This window comes from Poecilia formosa, unplaced genomic scaffold (assembly GCF_000485575.1).
Source record: "Poecilia formosa unplaced genomic scaffold, Poecilia_formosa-5.1.2 Scaffold114, whole genome shotgun sequence".
Lineage (NCBI taxonomy): Eukaryota > Metazoa > Chordata > Actinopteri > Cyprinodontiformes > Poeciliidae > Poecilia > Poecilia formosa.
The window spans coordinates 1,671,928-1,690,611 of NW_006800053.1; the positions used below are offsets into that span (position 1 = coordinate 1,671,928).

At 40.1% G+C, this 18,684-nt stretch overlaps 3 protein-coding genes across 6 annotated transcripts in view; 1 reads left to right on the plus strand and 2 right to left on the minus strand.

Moving 5' to 3' along the window:
* Window positions 1–661: 661 nt before the first annotated feature.
* s1pr5a (sphingosine-1-phosphate receptor 5a) lies at window positions 662–4,407 on the plus strand. Its single transcript, XM_007560330.2, has 2 exons — window positions 662–816; window positions 1,915–4,407. Exon 2 carries the CDS (start codon window positions 2,153–2,155, stop codon window positions 3,320–3,322), a length of 1,170 nt encoding a protein of 389 aa, XP_007560392.1. The 5' UTR covers window positions 662–816; window positions 1,915–2,152; the 3' UTR covers window positions 3,323–4,407.
* Window positions 4,408–7,252: 2,845 nt separating this feature from the next.
* On the minus strand, window positions 7,253–10,392 carry spc24 (SPC24 component of NDC80 kinetochore complex). Of its 3 annotated transcripts, none has more exons than XM_016675489.1 (6): window positions 9,617–9,690; window positions 9,127–9,301; window positions 8,871–9,015; window positions 8,681–8,785; window positions 8,033–8,109; window positions 7,253–7,472 (listed from the first exon to the last, which is right to left on the minus strand). In XM_016675489.1, exons 2-6 carry the CDS (start codon window positions 9,290–9,292, stop codon window positions 7,366–7,368), a joined length of 600 nt encoding a protein of 199 aa, XP_016530975.1. In that variant the 5' UTR covers window positions 9,293–9,301; window positions 9,617–9,690; the 3' UTR covers window positions 7,253–7,365. The 3 variants fall into 3 exon arrangements, with proteins under 3 accessions (XP_016530975.1, XP_007560393.1, XP_016530974.1); XM_007560331.2 differs by lacking the exon at window positions 9,617–9,690 and adding an exon at window positions 10,310–10,392 and having other exon boundaries at window positions 7,254–7,472; XM_016675488.1 differs by lacking the exon at window positions 9,617–9,690 and adding an exon at window positions 10,314–10,390 and having other exon boundaries at window positions 7,254–7,472; window positions 9,127–9,303.
* Window positions 10,393–11,059: 667 nt separating this feature from the next.
* kri1 (KRI1 homolog) overlaps window positions 11,060–18,684 on the minus strand; it is a 15,930-nt gene continuing 8,305 nt past the window's right edge. Inside the window, exons 1-14 of one of the 2 annotated variants that reach the window (XM_016675486.1) lie at window positions 18,391–18,582; window positions 18,248–18,297; window positions 18,082–18,178; window positions 17,928–18,005; window positions 16,658–16,770; window positions 16,353–16,581; window positions 16,099–16,269; window positions 14,789–14,867; window positions 14,596–14,699; window positions 14,358–14,520; window positions 14,150–14,280; window positions 12,922–12,986; window positions 12,743–12,838; window positions 11,060–11,776 (exon numbers count right to left, since the gene is read on the minus strand). In XM_016675486.1, coding sequence (XP_016530972.1) covers window positions 11,320–11,776; window positions 12,743–12,838; window positions 12,922–12,986; window positions 14,150–14,280; window positions 14,358–14,520; window positions 14,596–14,699; window positions 14,789–14,867; window positions 16,099–16,269; window positions 16,353–16,581; window positions 16,658–16,770; window positions 17,928–18,005; window positions 18,082–18,178; window positions 18,248–18,297; window positions 18,391–18,486 — 1,929 coding nt within the window. In that variant the 5' untranslated portion in view covers window positions 18,487–18,582 and the 3' untranslated portion in view covers window positions 11,060–11,319. Of the gene's footprint in view, window positions 11,777–12,742; window positions 12,839–12,921; window positions 12,987–14,149; window positions 14,281–14,357; window positions 14,521–14,595; window positions 14,700–14,788; window positions 14,868–16,098; window positions 16,270–16,352; window positions 16,582–16,657; window positions 16,771–17,927; window positions 18,006–18,081; window positions 18,179–18,247; window positions 18,298–18,390; window positions 18,583–18,684 lie in introns of those variants that run through there. The other variant, XM_016675487.1, reaches the window with a different exon arrangement.

Below are 18,684 nucleotides of genomic sequence, written 5' to 3' on the forward strand. Positions count from 1 at the left end.
ATGAAAGCAATCAAAATAACTTTGACATGTTGCCTTATGCCTTTACTGTGATGTCACCAAAGGCATACAAAGCTCTTTTTGAGAAGATAGATATGACCTTGATTAAATAAAGTTGCGCAACGAAGTGAAGGGGGGAAAAAAACAAATAGAAAAACTGACTGTGTCACGTTGCTCTAAAAATGGCAAAACATTAAAAGAGAGTTTGTCTGTTATTTTAATCTAAATGTTTAAATAAGAATGTTATCAAAATAAATACTTCTGTGAAATTTTGAATTGTAATGGTTTAAAGTTAATGCCCTTGGAAATTCCTCTTCGCAGTGCAGCTTTAGCTCTGAGATAATCCTGTTGCCAGTTTCCCTTTCAAAAGAAAGGAGATACATCTATGTCATCCAGCAAACCTGAAGAGCAACATGAATTCATAACTGCTCCTTAGAAGCGAGATCAATGTAATAGTCAAAATACACTTGAATTTTTTTTCTACAATAACCTGCGAGCCCGATGATGTTAAACTGATAAAACGCTCTGCTCCGACTTTCTTTCTCATCCGTCGTCGAGCTTCAATTTGTCCTCAGGGGAGAAAAAAAAAAAAAAAAGGAAGAAAGGAAAAGTGCGGGGGTCAAGAAGAAGGAGGGAGGAAAAACTCGTTGAAAGGCGCAAACACTGAGCCAACCCTCGCATGTTCAGTCCTGCCCTCCTCCGTTCCCACATCGCATTAACTCGCATGGTGCGCTCTGATCGACAGATAGGAGCGCTGCGTCCTCCGCTTTTGCAGACCTCTTGCTGTCAGAGGAGATTTGGGGTGAAACCTTTTCTACGGTGAGTGTAAAAATCGACCTTTTAAGTGTTTTTAAACTTTTTACGCGTTTAGGGTGGTGTCTAGAACCATTGTCGTTTAAATGCCTTTGAATAACATAAAGACATTTATTTTTTGAAGTTGTACTTTAGACTCTAAGGGAATGCAACTAACAAAGCGTAATAAATTGGAGCTGATAATGTTTTCATAATACAAAAAAAAACCCCTGAAAATATTTTTCAATTCTAAGGGGAAAAAAACAACTTGTTTGGGTAGGTGCGTTATTACGCACAGGCGCACGAATAAGTCTTTATTTATTTATTTAGAATTATGCTGCTTTATTTAGATTAGTATTGTAATAATCTGTTTATATAGATTATAGCAATGCAAAGCTGGAAAATTATTCCACCAAATCCCAAACATATGTTCAGGAGAAAGTTCAATGAATTAACTTTCCCCTTTTGCTTCCTTTCGTAAGTTGTTTAAAAGAATTCTAACAGGAAAGTTATAATTTTTTCACTTCATTAGTAATCAGAGCCTGTCCAAGATTAGATGGCACCCTGGATGGAATTAGGAATTAAATCTCACTATTTACATGATACATTTTAAATAAATTGTCATTTTTATTACCTTTGTGTTTAGTGAGTCCAGAGTTTCAATGCAGATTTCTCTGCAAAGAAAATATAATTGACCTGTTTAGACTGCGGTAGTCTTGTTCAAGAAATTTGACTCCAACAGAGTTGATTTCTGGAGCAACTTGAAATTTTAACTTTCTAAAATAGTCAAAGTTTTATAGTTAAGGATCAGTCTATAAGTGTAATGCCAAATGTTCCTTTATGTCAAATCTGAAAAGACATAAGATTTAGGTTTTTTAAGAACTGAGAATTTTGGGACAATTTTTCTTTTATACATAATTTAAAAAGTTACATTTTTACATTCATTATTCTGCAAGATATATCCAGTGCTCCTGATGGCCCCCTGTTGGCCTGGGGCAGCACCAGTCTGCTTATTCATTCCACCAGCTCAAGCAGCTGTGTGTAAAATTTAAGAAGTCTTATTTCCGTTTATTTTCGTCATTGTCAATATCATCTAAATGATCTTTTTCTATTTTTGTCATGCAGGCTTCCTGTTATTGCCTCCCAGCGTCCCAGATATCAACCAAAAAGATTTTGGAAGGAAACTTTTGAAACCACAAGAAAGCTTGTCATCAAAGCAACACTTTTTTTCCACCGCCGTACCTACCAAGAGACGGAAGAATGCCTGACCGCAGGACTCTTTGACACTTTGTGGATGTAACTTCATAATCCGGAAAAAAGGCAGAAAAACAAAAGAGTCTTCCACTCCTGGGGAACCCCAACAATGAGCGCTGTTTCTACCCAAGCTGCCCCACTTTCCACTGCAGGGATGTTTAGCGTGTACCTAAACAACCAAGTACTCATCGACCACTACAAATACACAGGCAAGTTTAATGGGACCAACGGGAACAAGTACACGGACGGACTCAAACCGGAATCCATTGCTTTCCTGCTGGTCTGCCTGCTTATTGTTGCAGAGAACGCTGTGGTGCTCATTGCCATCTGGAAGAACAAGAAGTTCCACATCCCCATGTACTATTTACTGGGGAACTTGACTCTCTCAGACCTGCTTGCAGGTTTGACCTACATGATAAACATCATGACATCCGGTTCCCACACCTTGAACATGACTCCCTTGCTGTATTTCCTGAGGGAGGGCTGTGTGTTTGTCATGCTAGCTGCTTCCATCATCAGCCTGCTGGCCATCGCCATAGAGCGCCACGTCACCATGGTGAGGATGAAGCCGTACCAGGGTCACAAGCAGGGTCGGATGTTTGCTCTGATTGGCGCCAGCTGGGTGCTGTCGGTGTTCCTTGGCGTCCTTCCGGTCTTGGGCTGGAACTGCATCAACCAGCTGGAGAAATGCTCCACCGTCCTGCCGCTCTACGCCAAAAGCTACATCCTCTTCTCCATCACCGTCTTCAGCGCCATCCTCATGTCCATCGTGGTGCTGTACGTGCGGATCTTCCGCATAGTGAAGTCCAACACTCAGCGCCACGCCACGGTTCCCCAGCGCAAGGGTCTCTACCGCAAGTCGCAGAAGTACATAGCCCTCCTGAAAACCGTCACCATAGTCCTGGGGGTGTTCATTGCGTGCTGGTCGCCCCTGTTCATCCTGTTCCTGCTGGACTTCAGCTGTGAGGTCAAAAGCTGCAAGGTGCTCTTCAAGGCGGACTACTTCCTGGGCATCGCTGTGTTCAACTCCCTTCTCAACCCCATCATCTACACACTGACCAGCAAGGACATGCGGAAGGCCATCCTGAAACTGCTCTGCCACCGTTGCCTCCTGAACGCAGACGGGAAGATGAAGAAATTCGGCTTGGCCTTCCTGGACTTTAGCACCACTAAGACGGACGCGGCGTCTCACAGACTGGAGGGTCTGGAGACGACGGTGTCTTCTGGGAACCTTCCCTCAACTATTAAAGCTATTTATCCAAGGATATCCAAGATATAACACTCTGACTCAGAACTGAGAGCTGGCACATGAACTGAAATGTGCTTCTATCTGTGCTAAAGACTCGTATTTAAGCAAACATTGGAAGGAGAAAAACTGTGTTGCACTTTGAAATGGTTCTACTTTTAAATGATCCATGTTTGTAAAGCTGGGAGAAAGAACCGTTTTGTTGGACTTATATTTATACCACTTCTCTATAGATACCCATGCCTTCGTCGTAGCTCAAAGCTTGTTTTTTAGAACCCAGCATTACCATTGTCAAGACTTTTAAATAAGGCCAGTGGTGATCAGAGAGAGTTCGTTCTGAAAGATAACCCAAATGGTCTGATAAGTTCTTGCAAAAAAAAAAAAAAAAAAAAAAAAAAAACACAAAGAAGAAAGCCAAGCCTGTGTGTTGACGCTTCACAGCATCTGTAATGTGCATCTGATGAGGGGGAAAAACCCAAGCTCAAGATTTAGGGTTAGGGTTATCTCCCACTGCCTTTGTAGCGTATAATGACACGTTGTCGTGATCACGGAGCATCCACACCCAAAAAGTGGCGGCTGCCAAAACCGTTTAATCTCTGCCATGTGAGTTTTGGTCAGTGCCGAGGCCGGGGACATCAGAGGCCCCGGAGACGCTCTGAAGACGTCAGACTGAGGGGCTGGGCCGGGTGGCTTTTCTGCTTTGGAGGTCCCACCAACACATGTAGCAACACACGACCAGTGCCTTAAAGCAATAAAAGCTGACAGCCGAGGCTTGGCGACGCCTTTTTGGCTCTTGCAGACTGGAACGTGGCAGCAGAACGTTTTGTCTTTACAGACAAGTCGTTTCTTTCCGGAGGAGGCTCGTCTTTATTCTGTGAAATGATGCGTAAGGATGACTGTTTTCTTTCTCTTAGTGAAACTTGATCTCAGACGTCCGTACCCCGACGTGATGGGATTAATTGTGAAAGAAATGCAAAGATGTAATTCTAATTACCTGTAGTTAGTTTATTTTGTAAATGTGTGTAACCTCTGTGAGTTGTGTGTTCTTTTATAAAAGCCCTACTTAAATTATGCCAGTTTTATATGTGCACTGAATAAACATATGTGAATAATTTTTACATGCAGGTCTCCGTTGATTTTTTTTTTGTTTGTTTGTTTTATCTTACACAAGTTTTTCCTCTTCAGGATAAACACACAATGCAACATCTTTGAATATTTTCTAAAGGAAGGATGATAAATTGCAATTCTATTTATTCATAGTAGGCTTAACAATATCAAACTTAATGCAAAAATGTGAATTCAGTGTAATTACTGTTTCATTACATTTCTATTTATTCTAACAGAACATTCGTATTTATTAGTATGTTGAGTATTATTGAATATTATGGCCAACCTTGAACATCCTCTACATGAGACCGTTGTGCAACAACAGTGTCTTTGGGCAGAGGCTTTTTTCTGTTCGCTATAACACTGACTGCTACGGGAGACCCTTCCTGCCCACAGGCGTCAAACTCCACAAGTGTTTAAAGAACATTGTGTAATATGAGTTACAACATTTAATTTATGATTAAAGTATTTTTGAATTTTAAATGTAATTATTATTTATCTCATTGCCAGAAGTAGTAGTAATATTCATTTGATCAATTTTTTTTAAATGTATTAAGTATTATGTAATAATCAGCTTCTACATACAATTTACAAAACACACAATTCAAAAATATATGGACAAATAGAGTCAATTTAGACTAGTCGACAAGAATAATAACTATTAAAACTATTGTGGACTGAGGACTTAAGGGGTGCCCTGCTTTTCTCCCAGTGACCACTGTTGGCAATTTGAGCTTTTTAAAGAACACACTTAAGATAAAAACGGAAATAAACAGCAGCTTTATTGCAATATTTCAAGCTTCTGTGTTCATTAAAATCGAAACCTACTCCGCCGTGAGCAGAATGATCAAAGAAAAGCTGAAGCCATTTCAAGCGGGGGGCCAAGCTGAAGTGACAAACCACGTGTTAAAGCCACTAACAGGCACAGCTACCAGTGAAGTAGCAGAATTGGGCCCAATGCTCAGTTTACGGTAAGAAAACCACACACTGGTAGGTGTGACGGTGTGCCTACCCGATTCGGGCTCCACATCCTGCTCTCTCTGAAACTATCGTCATGGTGTCGAATACAGAAAAAGAAAAGAAAAAAAAAGCCACGACTAGTTTTCATGTAAGGGGAAAGATTCGGTTCTCGTCGAGTGGGTCTGAGTGTGAACAACGCAAGCCGCAGTACCATGTGTGGGAGGCAGCAGGGAGAATAGTCTGAGTGTGAGCGACCTGCTTCAATTTACAAACCTGCAACTGCTGAATCATTGCTATCATATCTTAATATCTACACAGTTAGGCTACAATAGGAAACATCTGGTTTCCTTTCTAATGGTTACATTCAGGGTTCATGACATACATTTCAAACATTCCATAGAAATGAACATTTAAGCGCCTGGAAGCAAATAACGGCTATGGTGAGCAAACGTAAAGCGAAAAGAAAAAAGGAATAGATTTGTGTAGAAAAACTAAGCGTGGTTCACGGTTCAACGACTTAAAAAACACGCTTTCAGAGGCAAGACATCTCTCCAGAGATCGACAGCATTTCAGTCACTCTTTCCTGACCATTCTGCTTAGTTTACGTGCTGCTGCCCAGTCGCGACCACGCTTCAACCCCTTAGAACTATTTTTGATTGTGCAGACTTCCTCGTTACTAAGTGAGCCCACATCACTCCACCACCACCGTGCTCAACGACTGCAAAGTGCTGACACAATGTCTGTCTTTCTGCACCCTCTGCGCTGTAAATGACTGTCCAAACGTTCCTCTGGTGTGTCAGAATGCTGTGGTTTATTAAGATCTTTACAAGTCAAATATCTTATCCTGTTTTAAAGAGAAGAGGCCTTTATCCTGGAAGCCCTTTCAAATACACCAGTCTTCTTCAAATGGTGCAGTATGTTACTTTTATAAAGAACATGTTTTTTTCATACATATTTGTTAAAAATGTCACTATGTGGCAACAGTATAGTATGAGACAGATAATGTGTGGAAAAAAAGAAAAAAAAAGAGTTCCTCTGCCTTCTCTCAATGCTAACCAGAAACAACCAATCAGAGCCAGGAGGAGGGTCTTAGCGCTGTCAATCACTCTCCTGAACACAGTAAATCTACGCTGCTGAGCTACTGATGACGGTGGATAAACGGGTTTCCTGTAACTGTAAGTTGTTTCTCCGCCATTAGCATATTTAGCACCACTTACACAAGGTTGACTGACAGCACAAAGACACTCCTCCTGGCTCTGATTGGTTGTTTCTCATCAGGAATGATGCATTTTCTGCAGATGGCAACAGGAGAAAGTCGAGGAGATCATTTCTTTTCACAGATTATCTGTCTAATATTACACTGTTATAACATGGTGACAGTTTTAACAAATATGTCAAAAACATTTTTTTATAGAAGTTACATACTCAGCTGTAGCCATGCTAGCTGAGGTGTCTTTTAACCCTTCCCAGATTTATTGACAAAAACTTAACATGTTAACAAATGAGATTTAAAGATAGAGAGATGGTTTTATAGTAGCTCACAAATGCTCAGTTAGACTGAATATAAATGTTTTTTGATCCGTTAGAAGGAGATTGGAAGCAGATTTCAGCAAGAAAATTTAAAAAAAGCATAGACCAGAAATATTGTTTGATTTTAATTTCTGTCGTGTAGTTTGATCAGACCACTGCTCAAGTTTCTTAATATTTTTGTGGATTTAAAAAAGAAAAAAAAAAGAAATAATTGAATGTTTCTTTTAAATCTGCTCTAAATAATACCTTCTGGTTTTGTTTAAACATTAAGCAGCTCTATAGCGACATCTAGTGACCAACTCCCACACAGCAGGCACAGCTTTAGCTCCTGATGCTGTAACAAATCACAAACAACAAAATAAAAGTTGGAAGATATTTATTTTACACAACAGTTTGAGATAAAGAAAAACAACAAGAAGACCAACAGACAGATATAATAAAAAAAAATAATACTAATATACACAACAAATGTTCTTCATCTACCACTCTGTGCTGACAAAGTCCCACAGCTGATCGCTGATATCGCTTCGAGAGCGGACAGACGTGTCAACGTTGATGGGCGTGGCCAGATCTGGACCATAGTGCACTGCAAGAGGAAAAGACTAAATTAAACTCATTTTAAAGTTTATTTGTTCCGTCAACATGTTAAGCTTGTTATAACACAGTCATACATTTCTGATTATTAGGTCAATTATTTCATAACTCCAGCAATTATAGTGAGAAGCTTGTGGAAGGAATCCTAAAAATGTTTAACTCAAGTTAAAGGAAATGCAACCAAAATAAGAAAATTTGAAGACATTAGTAAATAAATACCTGACAGATTCTCTCACCATAGTGGTATTTAGCAAATGGAAGTTTCCAACTATAAACACTATTTATCTGTCAGTGAAAATTACACTCTGTGAAAAGTGTTTATCTCATCTGTGGGGGGGTTCAGGCCCACGCTAAAATTATTCCCAGGGCCCCAAATGGCCCATGGGCCACACTTTGGACACCACTGACACGATCACTCTGAGTTCACACTTTATGATTAGGGTTGCTTACTTTCTTTATTTTTGTTTTTTTGACCAAAATATATGAAATAAAATTAGCAACCATATCTGACTGAAGAAGGAATGCAAGTCAGTAAATAATCACGTTCCTTACCTCCTTTCAAAATGTTGGGCTGCGTGTCGTATTCCCACTTGATCTTGGTTATTAGGTAGTACACCTGAGCCACATACCTGGAAATGAAAAACTTAGGGTAAAAATAAAAAAACTAAACTAAACAAAAAAAAAGAAGAAAAAAAAGAAAGAATGCAAGACAACAAATTTTTCTGGACGACGAATCGTCCCAGAAATTATTGCGATAAACGATAATATTGTCGTTTTGAGACCATTTTCAACTGATATAGCAAAAATGGCATAATAATGCAAGTTTGCCTTCTTAAAGACTAATAAACTTTAAATTTGTACAGAACAATACACATTGTAACTTGAAGACATTTTAAACAACAAATAAAATGCATTGCGACGTCTCTGAACAAAATTACTCTTAAAAAAATGAATCATCACAACGGAATTTAAACGGCTCATTTTAATGTGTCATGTGATTCATTGAAGAACTGACATAAAAACATTGAATTTTAAAAGACAAGTGATAAAACACCAGTAGAACCTGAAGTTGACTGAAACATGGCCGATATTGTCTTCATAAATTCATATTAGAGCGCAACACAGAAATGTGTAAGTCAAGAAAAAGGTGAGAACTTGTGATTCAGTTAATTTTCTTTATGTCAATTCCCAGAAACTCACACTGCAGACGGGATGACCTCGGTGGTGTCTTCGTCCACCTCATTCTGTAGAGTCTCCAGCTCCCTCTCAGTGTTTCTCACACTCTCCAGCTCCGTCTGCAGGAACCTGGAGAGAGAGACGGTCAGGGATGCAAACGGGGGAACGGTCCAAACCAATGGCGCAGAGAACGGCATGGACACGGAAAGCGTACTGGATTTCTGAGTCGGTGATCTGGCTTTTGGCCGTGCACCGTTGCAGTTGCTCCTCCAAGTCCTCCAGCTCCTTCTGCCTGTGCTGCTTCTGCTCCTCCATGTCCAGCAGCCTCTGACCCGCGCGCTCCTCGATCTGTGCCATGTCTGCTTGTGAAGGACAGCGGCAGACGCTCGAAATGACAACACTCACCACCTGAAGCTAAATTAAATCTAGAAGTAGAGAAAAGAAAAACAAACAAACATCTGATTTCTTGCCTTTAAGAATCTGTTTCACAGTCTTCTTTGTTTCTAGGTGCTTGTCAATGAGGGCCTGGCGCTCGACTTTCACTTCTCTCAGCTTCTCGGGCTGACTGCTGTTGATGAAGGCCACCAGCATCTCCCCGTTCTCCTCCACGTCTTGAAACTTGTGGCTCAGAGACATCGTGTGCAGCTGGAAAACAGAAAAAAGGAGAAGAACGGAATGAGTACTTCCTCGTTCGCAGTAAATGACAAACACACCTTCATGCACTGCATTTGCAGTGAACTGCAAATGGAATAATAAATACCTTGTGTTTATATTTACTAAGAAGTCTAAAAAGACTAAAGTGGAAAAGAAGTACAATATTTTACATAAGTTTATTTAGTTTTACTCAAATCTATGACACAAAAACATGACACAGTTAAGTTAATTATTCTGTTTTAAATAACCACAAATAGCTCATACTAGACATATTTAGGTTTTCAAATGGTGGGCCACTAAACACACATTCTTGTGGGTCGCCTGAACTAGATATTATTTATGTAGAAGCGGTGTTAGAAATGTTTATAACATGTCGTCTGCCTGCATGAGAAACTGTTAATAAAACAAACTAAACTTCAGAAATATGTTAAACATATAAAACAAGCAACGAAAATCTTTGTGTCTTTATTTTAGGCGAATCTGGAATGTTTTAAACTGATAAAAACAAACAGTAGCAGCAAAGGTATCAGCAGTATTTCTCTCTTTCCTATAAGCAAAAGGAAAGGATTAAGTCTGTCCGCAACATCACAAACAACTGAGTCTGAATACAGATTTAGTCTCAGGAGCGGAACAAATGGACAACACGCCACAAAAATATGAACTTCTTCGACGACCGACATTAAAAACGTTAGTCACTGACAGAAACGTAGTTGGAAAATCCCCGACACTATAGCAGCTAGCTAAAGTTGTGTCAAATTACGACGTTTTCAGTTAGTTTTATAACTTTTGAGCAAATGTTCTGCTACCTAAACACCTAAATGTTTAGGTAGCGGATGCGGACAACAAACAGCTTTCCTGCTTTGTTTACGTCGTTTATACACGTTGCGTTGAACGCAACTTTAGCGACACAAAGATGACCATTTCGAATATAAACCATTTAAACTCTACTGTAAATAAAGCGGTTTGTAATTTGGTCACATTAAACAGAAAACAACCTACCTTCTCTGTTTTCCACAGTTCAAATTCAGACTTCAGCCCGCGCCTGTTATTTTCTTCTTTGGGCGTTTGGGGGACGTGACGCGGTCTACCGCCCCCTGCCGCCCAGTGGTGAGTCCAACTGCAGAGCTGAGCGCTTGGAACACCTTGATTTTTTGGAAAATTTCGGTCCTGCCTGTGGTTTAGGACAATGATTTTGAGCATGTTCCAAATTTTAAGCAGGTATAGCTAAAATTTCTAAATAAGGTTTATTTTTATAAGTCATAACTTTACAGTAATAAGAATTTGAAGAACTGTGATTTATGATAAAACAAGAACATTTACTAGATTTTTCTGTAGAAGCTTAAATATTTTTTAATCAACTTTCTTAGAAAACAATTGAAATCTCAATTGGTTATCATGAACTTCAACACTGATATTGATCAGTGACCTCACAGAAATGTAAATTTTGTCTATGCTGTATGTCAGGTTTCCATATTTTCAAGAAGTCATGTATATCCTGTATATCCTTTTTTGCTCTTCATTAAAACAAACCCCCCAAAATATTTCAATTCTATATTTGTTATGCCTACAGCCAGAACTGAAACCACAAAGTAAAAAAATCAAGAAAAAAAAAAAAAAGAAAACTTAGAAACCCCACAAATTCATATAAATTTTTTTGTACATGACCAAGAGCTTTTCTAATTAAATAAGCAGGGGAAAATTAAATGACAAATTTAGCACAAGTCATAAGATACCAGGAGCTTCAGAAGATACTTTGAGTCAAATTTAATCAAAGCGACACAACAAAAGTTTTTGGTCTTTTATATTTTCTGACCTGAGTCCAGCTGAAAGAACAATTACACTTTTTAATTTAACAAATCTCAAACCACTGCACAGTTTAACATCCAAAATATTTATATAAAATTTTGAAAAACTCTGTTCCTTTAGGATCATGTAATAGTTCTGATGACATCTCATTTCTAGTCTGGAGTATAAAACCAGATTGTACAGTGAAGTCCAGTGGGAAGTTTCTATCCTTCTTGGTTCTTCTTCTTCAGCTTCTTCTCCTGCTCTTTCCGTTTGTGTCGGCCCAGCTGTCTGAAGTACAGTCTGCGTGGGTTCAGCCCGTACGCCTTCAGCCTGTGTCTGCTGAACTCTCGGCCGCCTATCTTCACCCCCTTGATTCCTGACTTGGGTCGTCCTCCTGACCGCCGGGGCTTCTTAACCCACGCTGGCCTTTCAGTCCTGTTCTCCCCTCCATTTTGTTCATCTGCCACCTGCTCAGCCGTTTCTTGCGTCTGTTCTTCTAGTTTCCTCTTCTGCTTTTTGGGTAGCAGGATCTCGTCCCCTTCCTCTGTGCTGTCCACAGCCTCGTTGAGAGCCTGAACTGCCTCGTCTGCTCCTTCGCCCTGCTTCTCTGCTTTCCTCAGACGATCTCGCCGTTTCTTCCCCAGCTTGCTCTTCGCCTCCAGAGTTTCTTTATCCTCCCTGCAGATCAGGATCAGACAGAAACTAATCACCTTCTAGCAGGGGTGCAAGCTATCAATTGATTGATCTTATCAATCGACTAATAATTAGTTGAAAAGTGGCCATTTTCTTAAAAACTTGAGTTTCGTCTTGTATCAAGAGGGCTGACCATCTTTCTATAACAAAGAACTAAGTTTCTTTAACATTTTGTGTCAACTGTATTCTGATTTAACAAACATAAATTTGTGGTTTTTAATCACATTATTAAACTTAAGACATATTTATAAAATAAAATGGTAACCGTTTAAGTTGATAAATTGAAAAGTAAAAGATGAAAACAATCAAAAATGTTAACTCAACATGAACGGAGAGATGTTCATACCGAATCACCGTCTCTAGTTTCGCCTCAAGGAACATTAAAACTTCGCTCCATAAAGTGCATTAACTCAAAACAGCCATAAAAAACCCCTCATCAAACTGGCGTATTGGAGTCATGTTTTCTTCGCATCAGGTTATAATTTTTCTGTTACACCCTTCGCTTTTCTGTCGTATTATTATCCTCGCCGCCGTGGCACATCAGTAGTTTGTGACTGATAAGTTGACGCTGCTCCGTTACGCAGTTCGTCATGAGCGGTATAAAAGTGATAACTTTAATAAACGGAAAACCATATAACTTTAATAAGTTCGTCAAGTGTTAACATTTCTAAACAGAACTGCAAAAGGTGCATTCTGAATCCGACACCAGACTGTTTAGACCGCGTTTCTCTACCCACTTCTAGAATATCTCCGCAATCTTTGATTCTGTCTGAGATAGCTCCGCTTAAGGATGACCAGCAGCGCCCTCTACTGGACGGCGGCCAAACTACAACACTAAAAGAGAGTCTAAGCGGAAGTTATTACTTAATAGACTGGAACTAATTTGAATCTAATAAATCCTTAATCCACTATTAGCCATAAATTGGTTCGAACCACAGCATTTCTACTCACTCAGAATACACAGAGCTCAGGACTTCCTTCTTCTTTCTCACGTTCTGGCCCTTCACTTTATAGTTCTTCAGGTCACTCATTTCCTCTCTTTCAGACCTTAAAAGGAAAGGACAGCTGTTACTGAAACTCAGCAACCTCAGAGGACCAGGAGGGGAACATCTCGGATGTGTTCTCGGTACCTGAACATGCACGTCCTCCTCAGCGAGCACCAGCGGTTCAGCTCTTGGTCGTTGGCAGTCAAGATCTGAGAGAAAATTGTTGTAAGAATTTAGACACAACCAGAGCAGGTAGAGGAGGTCAGTCATATTTGTGGCAGTTTCATCTGCTCAGAGAGAAGATTGGTGTGAGATCATTCCCTGGTCAGAGCGATTCCCCAGAAGGAGGCAATACCAGATCAGTCTACACAGATCTCATCACTGCAGAGTCAGAACCGGAACAAGCTAGTGTTGTTCTGTCCACTTGTTACTTTTCTGATTGAGGTGTTTTTGTTTCTAAAGGAGGAAGTTCAAACCAACACTTTTCTTTATTTATACATAAGTTTTCTGGGGGGTTTTTTATTCTACTTTTATAGCTTTTATTAATTTTGTATTAGTCTTGGACTGGGATCAGAGTAATTTCACTCCACATCATATTTTTAGCATGAGATGAAATGACAAACTGCTTTAACCTTAAACAGGAGCAGCAAAAGCAAAGGAGGTGGATTAGCAGTGATTGCTAACAACTGATTGTTTCATCAAGGACACATTAGTAGCCTTGATGAAACAACATTTTTATTACAAATGTGCACAAAACTTGGTCAATATTCCACTAATGTTAAAATAAAATTTGCAATTGCAGCATTTCTTTTGAATGAGAAGCACAATTAAAATAAGTCTGTTTGTGCGATAGCTCATTAAAAAATATGCTGTCAAGACAGTTCAACTATGGTCTAGACACAGCATGGTTGTCAAGGCCTATGCTTTGCAACATGGTTTGTAACCATGTTGTCAAGCATAGGCCACTGGCGCAAACCAGTGGCAACATCCAGTTGTTGAACATGTGATTCGTGTGATGCGAAAAAATTGTTTCCCTTGAAGTTTTGCAAAATAAACATTCTAGCGCCAAAACATTATGGAAAAACAAAAGCTTTTTTCAAAATTGCTGTGTTTCCATGGAGCAGATTTCTTTTTTTAAATGCAGTTGCAAAAATAAATTTGTTTATGCGGTCAATAGAAACACAGTTAGTTTGGAATATTGTTTCTGCTGCCCTGATACTGACTTTCACACCGTCTTTAGTCAGAGGTCTCTTTAGATTTGATGCAAGACTGATTGCTACAGGAGATAATCTTTTTAGCCAAATAGTTGGTTCTCTTGCGTTTTTTGTTGATTGCAGAGATCCAGATGTGTAGCATTCAGGAAGAACCTCACCTCGTCCGTGGTCAGGCCGAAGTCGTTGGGCACCACCTGCCTGTAGCGAAAGCGGCACGGAAGGTCGTCGATGATGTCCTCATAGTCCAGCTTGTAGTACTCGTCCAGGTACTGCTCGAAGGTTTTCTCCTCTGAAATGAGAGGGATGGCATCAGGCGAGGCAGCCACCAGGGCAACGGCCGGGTTCGGGACGCTTCCAGGCACTTACGGGGGTCAAACACCGGCTTGGTTCTGGTGATGACCTCAACGAAGTGAGACTTCTTCTTCTTCTTGCCCATCTGTGGCAGATCGTCCTTCTTCAGCTTCTTCTTCTCCTTCTTCTTCTTCTTCTTGGAGGCGGTGTGCTGGCTTGGGTCGTAGTCTGCATCCATCTGTATGAACAGAGTGACCGCTTCGCTAAGCAAAGCTAAAACAAAACAGTTTCAGGAAAAATAAGGTCGACTCACGATGAAGTCTTCGTCGTCGCAGTGCGGTCCAGAGGCGCTGTACTCCTCTTCGTCAAACCCTTCTTCACGTTCCTCTCCAGTCCAGGTGTCCCAATTCCAGTGTTCTGAAAACACAGAAGAAACTTCAAATGAAGCAGAAGAACCACAGCATCTGAAATAAACAAATGAATAAAAAATAAAGGCAGCAGCTCACCATCCATCTCGTTTCCTTCGTCGTCAAACTGAGGCTTCTCCTCTTCGTCTTGTCCGTAGTACTCGTCTCCAAAGAATTTCTGCAAACACGCAATGTTGCAGATCAATTTAAAAGCTTATTTTGACCAGAAAAACTAAATGAAAATAGCATTTAAGAGGGTGAAAGTCTTGATTGTCAAGTTAAACATTATTTTAAGTGAACGCTAGCAGAGCACCGGTTGCAGTTTTCTGGCCGAGCCGAGTCCAATTTTTGCTGATATTGACTTTTTATAACTGATACAGTGACTTAGCTGGCAAACTGGCAACTGTTAACCACACACATGATTAAAACCTAACCTTGACTGAAGAATTTGAAACAAAAAAAGTGAGAATTATGGGTGTTAGTTATGGCAGAATATTTTTTAAAGGATAGCAAGAAAGAAAAACATGATGACTGCAGAGACTGATGCAGTTTGGTGAGGGCTGGGTGATAAAATAATTTGATCACTTAATACAATTGTTTTGAAGAATTACTTTTTGGAAAAAAAAATAAGGATTTGTTTTTTGTTCCCCCCCTTTCCAGATCTTAAAGGCAGCCATCTTGTTTTACAGTTTCTATCTATTTGGACACTAAATTCTTGAATTAAGGTCGATAACAAGATGCAACTGTTTACCTAACATTTGTTTCCCTTTTTTCACAAAAATAGTCAAAACGACACAAATATGTCAAAATACTAGAATAAATTTGTGATATTAGGAGAATGAAGTAATAATATGAGAACTTCCACACATAAAATAAAATTATGCAAGATTTGGTCTTATTGAAAACAACTTCTCATAATTTTGAGACATTCTTCATGTAAAATAATGACAACATTCTCGCAATTAAACAAAATTCTTGTTTGTCTGTCAGTAGTCCATCTTACAAATTACAGAAGGGATGATTGGAATAAAAGCAACTTTTTACAAATGTGTCATTTGTAATTTCTTTTAGAAAAAAAAAATCTTTAGGTAGATTTTATCTGAAGCCCCAATCCTGACATACGAATGATGCTGAAAAAAGTTAGCAATGCAATGCAGTGTTGCATCTGTGAATATGAATGCATTTCATCAGATATAACTGTAGGAAATGTTAACTATGATCGAATCTTAAAAACCGACTTAGTTATTGGATGCTGCTGCTAATGTAAGATAGGTGGGTGTAACTAAAATGAGTTTAACTTCTACCCACTCCTCTGAACGTGCAAATATACTTTTTTGTTTTGCCTTTCCTTGTATGTAACTTTGTTTATCCTTTCGTTCACTGAAGTCAATGCGGGTTCCTGTCCTGACCTGCATGAGCTGGTCGTGCTGGTTGGGGTCGAAGTCTCCGTCCAGGTCGGCCTGACTGAAGGCCAGCTGCTCGTTCCCGGTCAGCTCCTGCAGCTGCTGCAGCTTGTCCATGATCTCCTTCCTCTTCAGGTTCTTCAGCTGCTTCAGCTGCTCCCGCTTCTGCTCCTTCTCCTGGAATCACGCACACAGCCGCTTCGTGAGCCTGTGTTAGCATTAGCGTTTAGTTGTATTTTTTTTTTTAGTACCGTACGTACCTTCAGCTTCCTCTCCTTCACCTCCTCCCTCTTCTGCTTCCTGCGGTCGTCCTTGGTGCGGACGGACGTGGCGATGTTTCGGGGGTAGGTCTTGATCTGCAGGGCGCCGGGCTCTTCAAAGCGGAAGTTGTAGCTCCGCTCAAAGTCCTCCTGGCGCTCCAGGAAGCTCTCGCCCTCCTCCTCGGAGTCGTCCACGTCCTCCTGGACCAGCTCATCGTACGTCGGGATCCTGAACAGATTCGGAGGATTTGAAAGTAATTATTGTGAACATTTGAGGGAGGACTCCAGGCGTATTGGCTGCGCACCGTTCGTCGTCGTCCTCCTCCTCGTCCAGGTAGCCCTTGTTGAGCACGTAATCCCGGAGGAATCGCTCTTTGTCGTCCAGCTGCGGGTCGTTCCAGTAGTCGCGCAGGTATTTCTGTCACAACGGGGGGAAAAAAATAAAAAAATCATATTTCCAATAGATAATCCAATATTCATACCTGTAGCGGCCTCAGTATTGAAAAAGAATCGGTCACAATGTGCCTGATCCATAAGGGCAGATCTATTTAGTCTAATTCTGAGCAACATCACGCTTTATTATTCATCTCACATTTAAAAATTCCAAATTGCACTTTATGAATAATTTAAAATAAGTTTTGTTGCAGTTTATTATTATTTTTCTTTACATTTTTTGTTTAAGATAGTCAACCTATTGTTTTCGTCAGTTTCAATTTATTTATTTTACTCCTCATTGCGCCGACTCAACAAATTATAGTTGTTTTTGCATGTTTGACCAGGCGTGTGAAGGAATTGCTGTATTACAGTGAGCTGAGCTGATGCAGAGTTATCAAATGTATTTCTAAGTACATTTGTTCCTGTGTTTGAAAAAAGAAACATTTTTTGTCATTTCAGCTGATTTTTCTGTAAAACGTCAGTATCGTTATAAGAGACAAAAGCTGCATCCAGGAAAGCCACAATAAGCAATAAATCAGGCGATCGCCTGATGCATCATAAACTCAGTATTTTCAATTTGCATGATTTATTGTTTCTCTTTTTTTCTCTTTCTACCAAAAACTGCATCTTCATGGTGTGCTGTGGTGGCGCAGAGGTTAAGCACAGTCCACATATGGAGGCCTTAGTCCTCAATGCGGCTGTCACAGGTTCGATTCCCGGCCTGGTGACCTTTGCTGCATGTCTTCCCCTTCTCTCATTACCCACTTTCCTGTCAATTTGCTCTATCAAATAAAGCCCACTAAAGCCAATAAAACCTTTAAAAAAAAAAACCTGCATCATCATCTGGTGTTTCGGTCTCCAGCAGCCCTGAAGGAAAATGCCGTTTACAGAGCCTTCATACCTCATTTTATTTGTCGTTTATGTTGTTTTGTTTATTTATTTTGGATATTTAAAATGTCTTCCAGTTCCAGAGTTAAATGTTCATTGAATTTTGAAGTTTGTTGATCTTTGACAATGTGTTCTTGTGTTATTATCCCATCATCAATACATTACTTAAAAATGGTCTGAAAACAACTAACTTATCGTTTATTGCGATAACTCCTAGAATCCCCGTATTGTGATTTAACGCTGGGATCTCACCATGTCCTTCACCTCCTCCGGACCGTCCAGCTCAGCCTGACCTTTGAGCCAGTCCACATAATCCGCCTCCTCTTTATCCTGAAAACACACACGCGGGAAGTGTTGGTTTTGTCAAGTCGCTGCTTAAAAACACGAGCGGAGGCCGTTTCCTGACCTTCTCCTCCTGCGTTTTGATCCTTCTGGTGAGCAGCTTGGAGGCTTCGCCTTCCTCCTCCTCTTCCTCGTCGCTGTCCTCGACAAACTTCCGGAAGCTGTGGGGACGTTTGGGTTTCTGTCAGCGGGCGTCCGGGCGCAATCGCTTAACGAACGTCTGACCTCACCTCTCTTTGAGCTCCTTCTGCTCCTGGATGTAGCTCGGTGAGGCTGCCCTCTGTCACAAGAAGACAACGCCGACTCAGCAAACAGTCATTTTCCCAATAAAAAATATTTAATCAGAATTATTAATCTGAAAACGTTTGCACACCTCTCTTCTTTTGGCTGCCTCCTCCTCGTCGCTGTCATCATCGTCTTCATATTTGCTGCAATTAGACATTTTTAAACACTTGTTACTGCCTGACATACAGCAGCATTTCCTCTTTTAATCCACGTTTCCCCCCATAATTCTATCATTAATCTGGTAAAGAGACACAAAAATGACCAATTTTAAGTTTTTTGAAAATTCAATATTCAAGTCAATATTGTTAGTTTTACCTTTATCTCCACTGTTTGTTCAATGAAAGCATCAATACATATCAATACATTTGAAAATATGATTAAA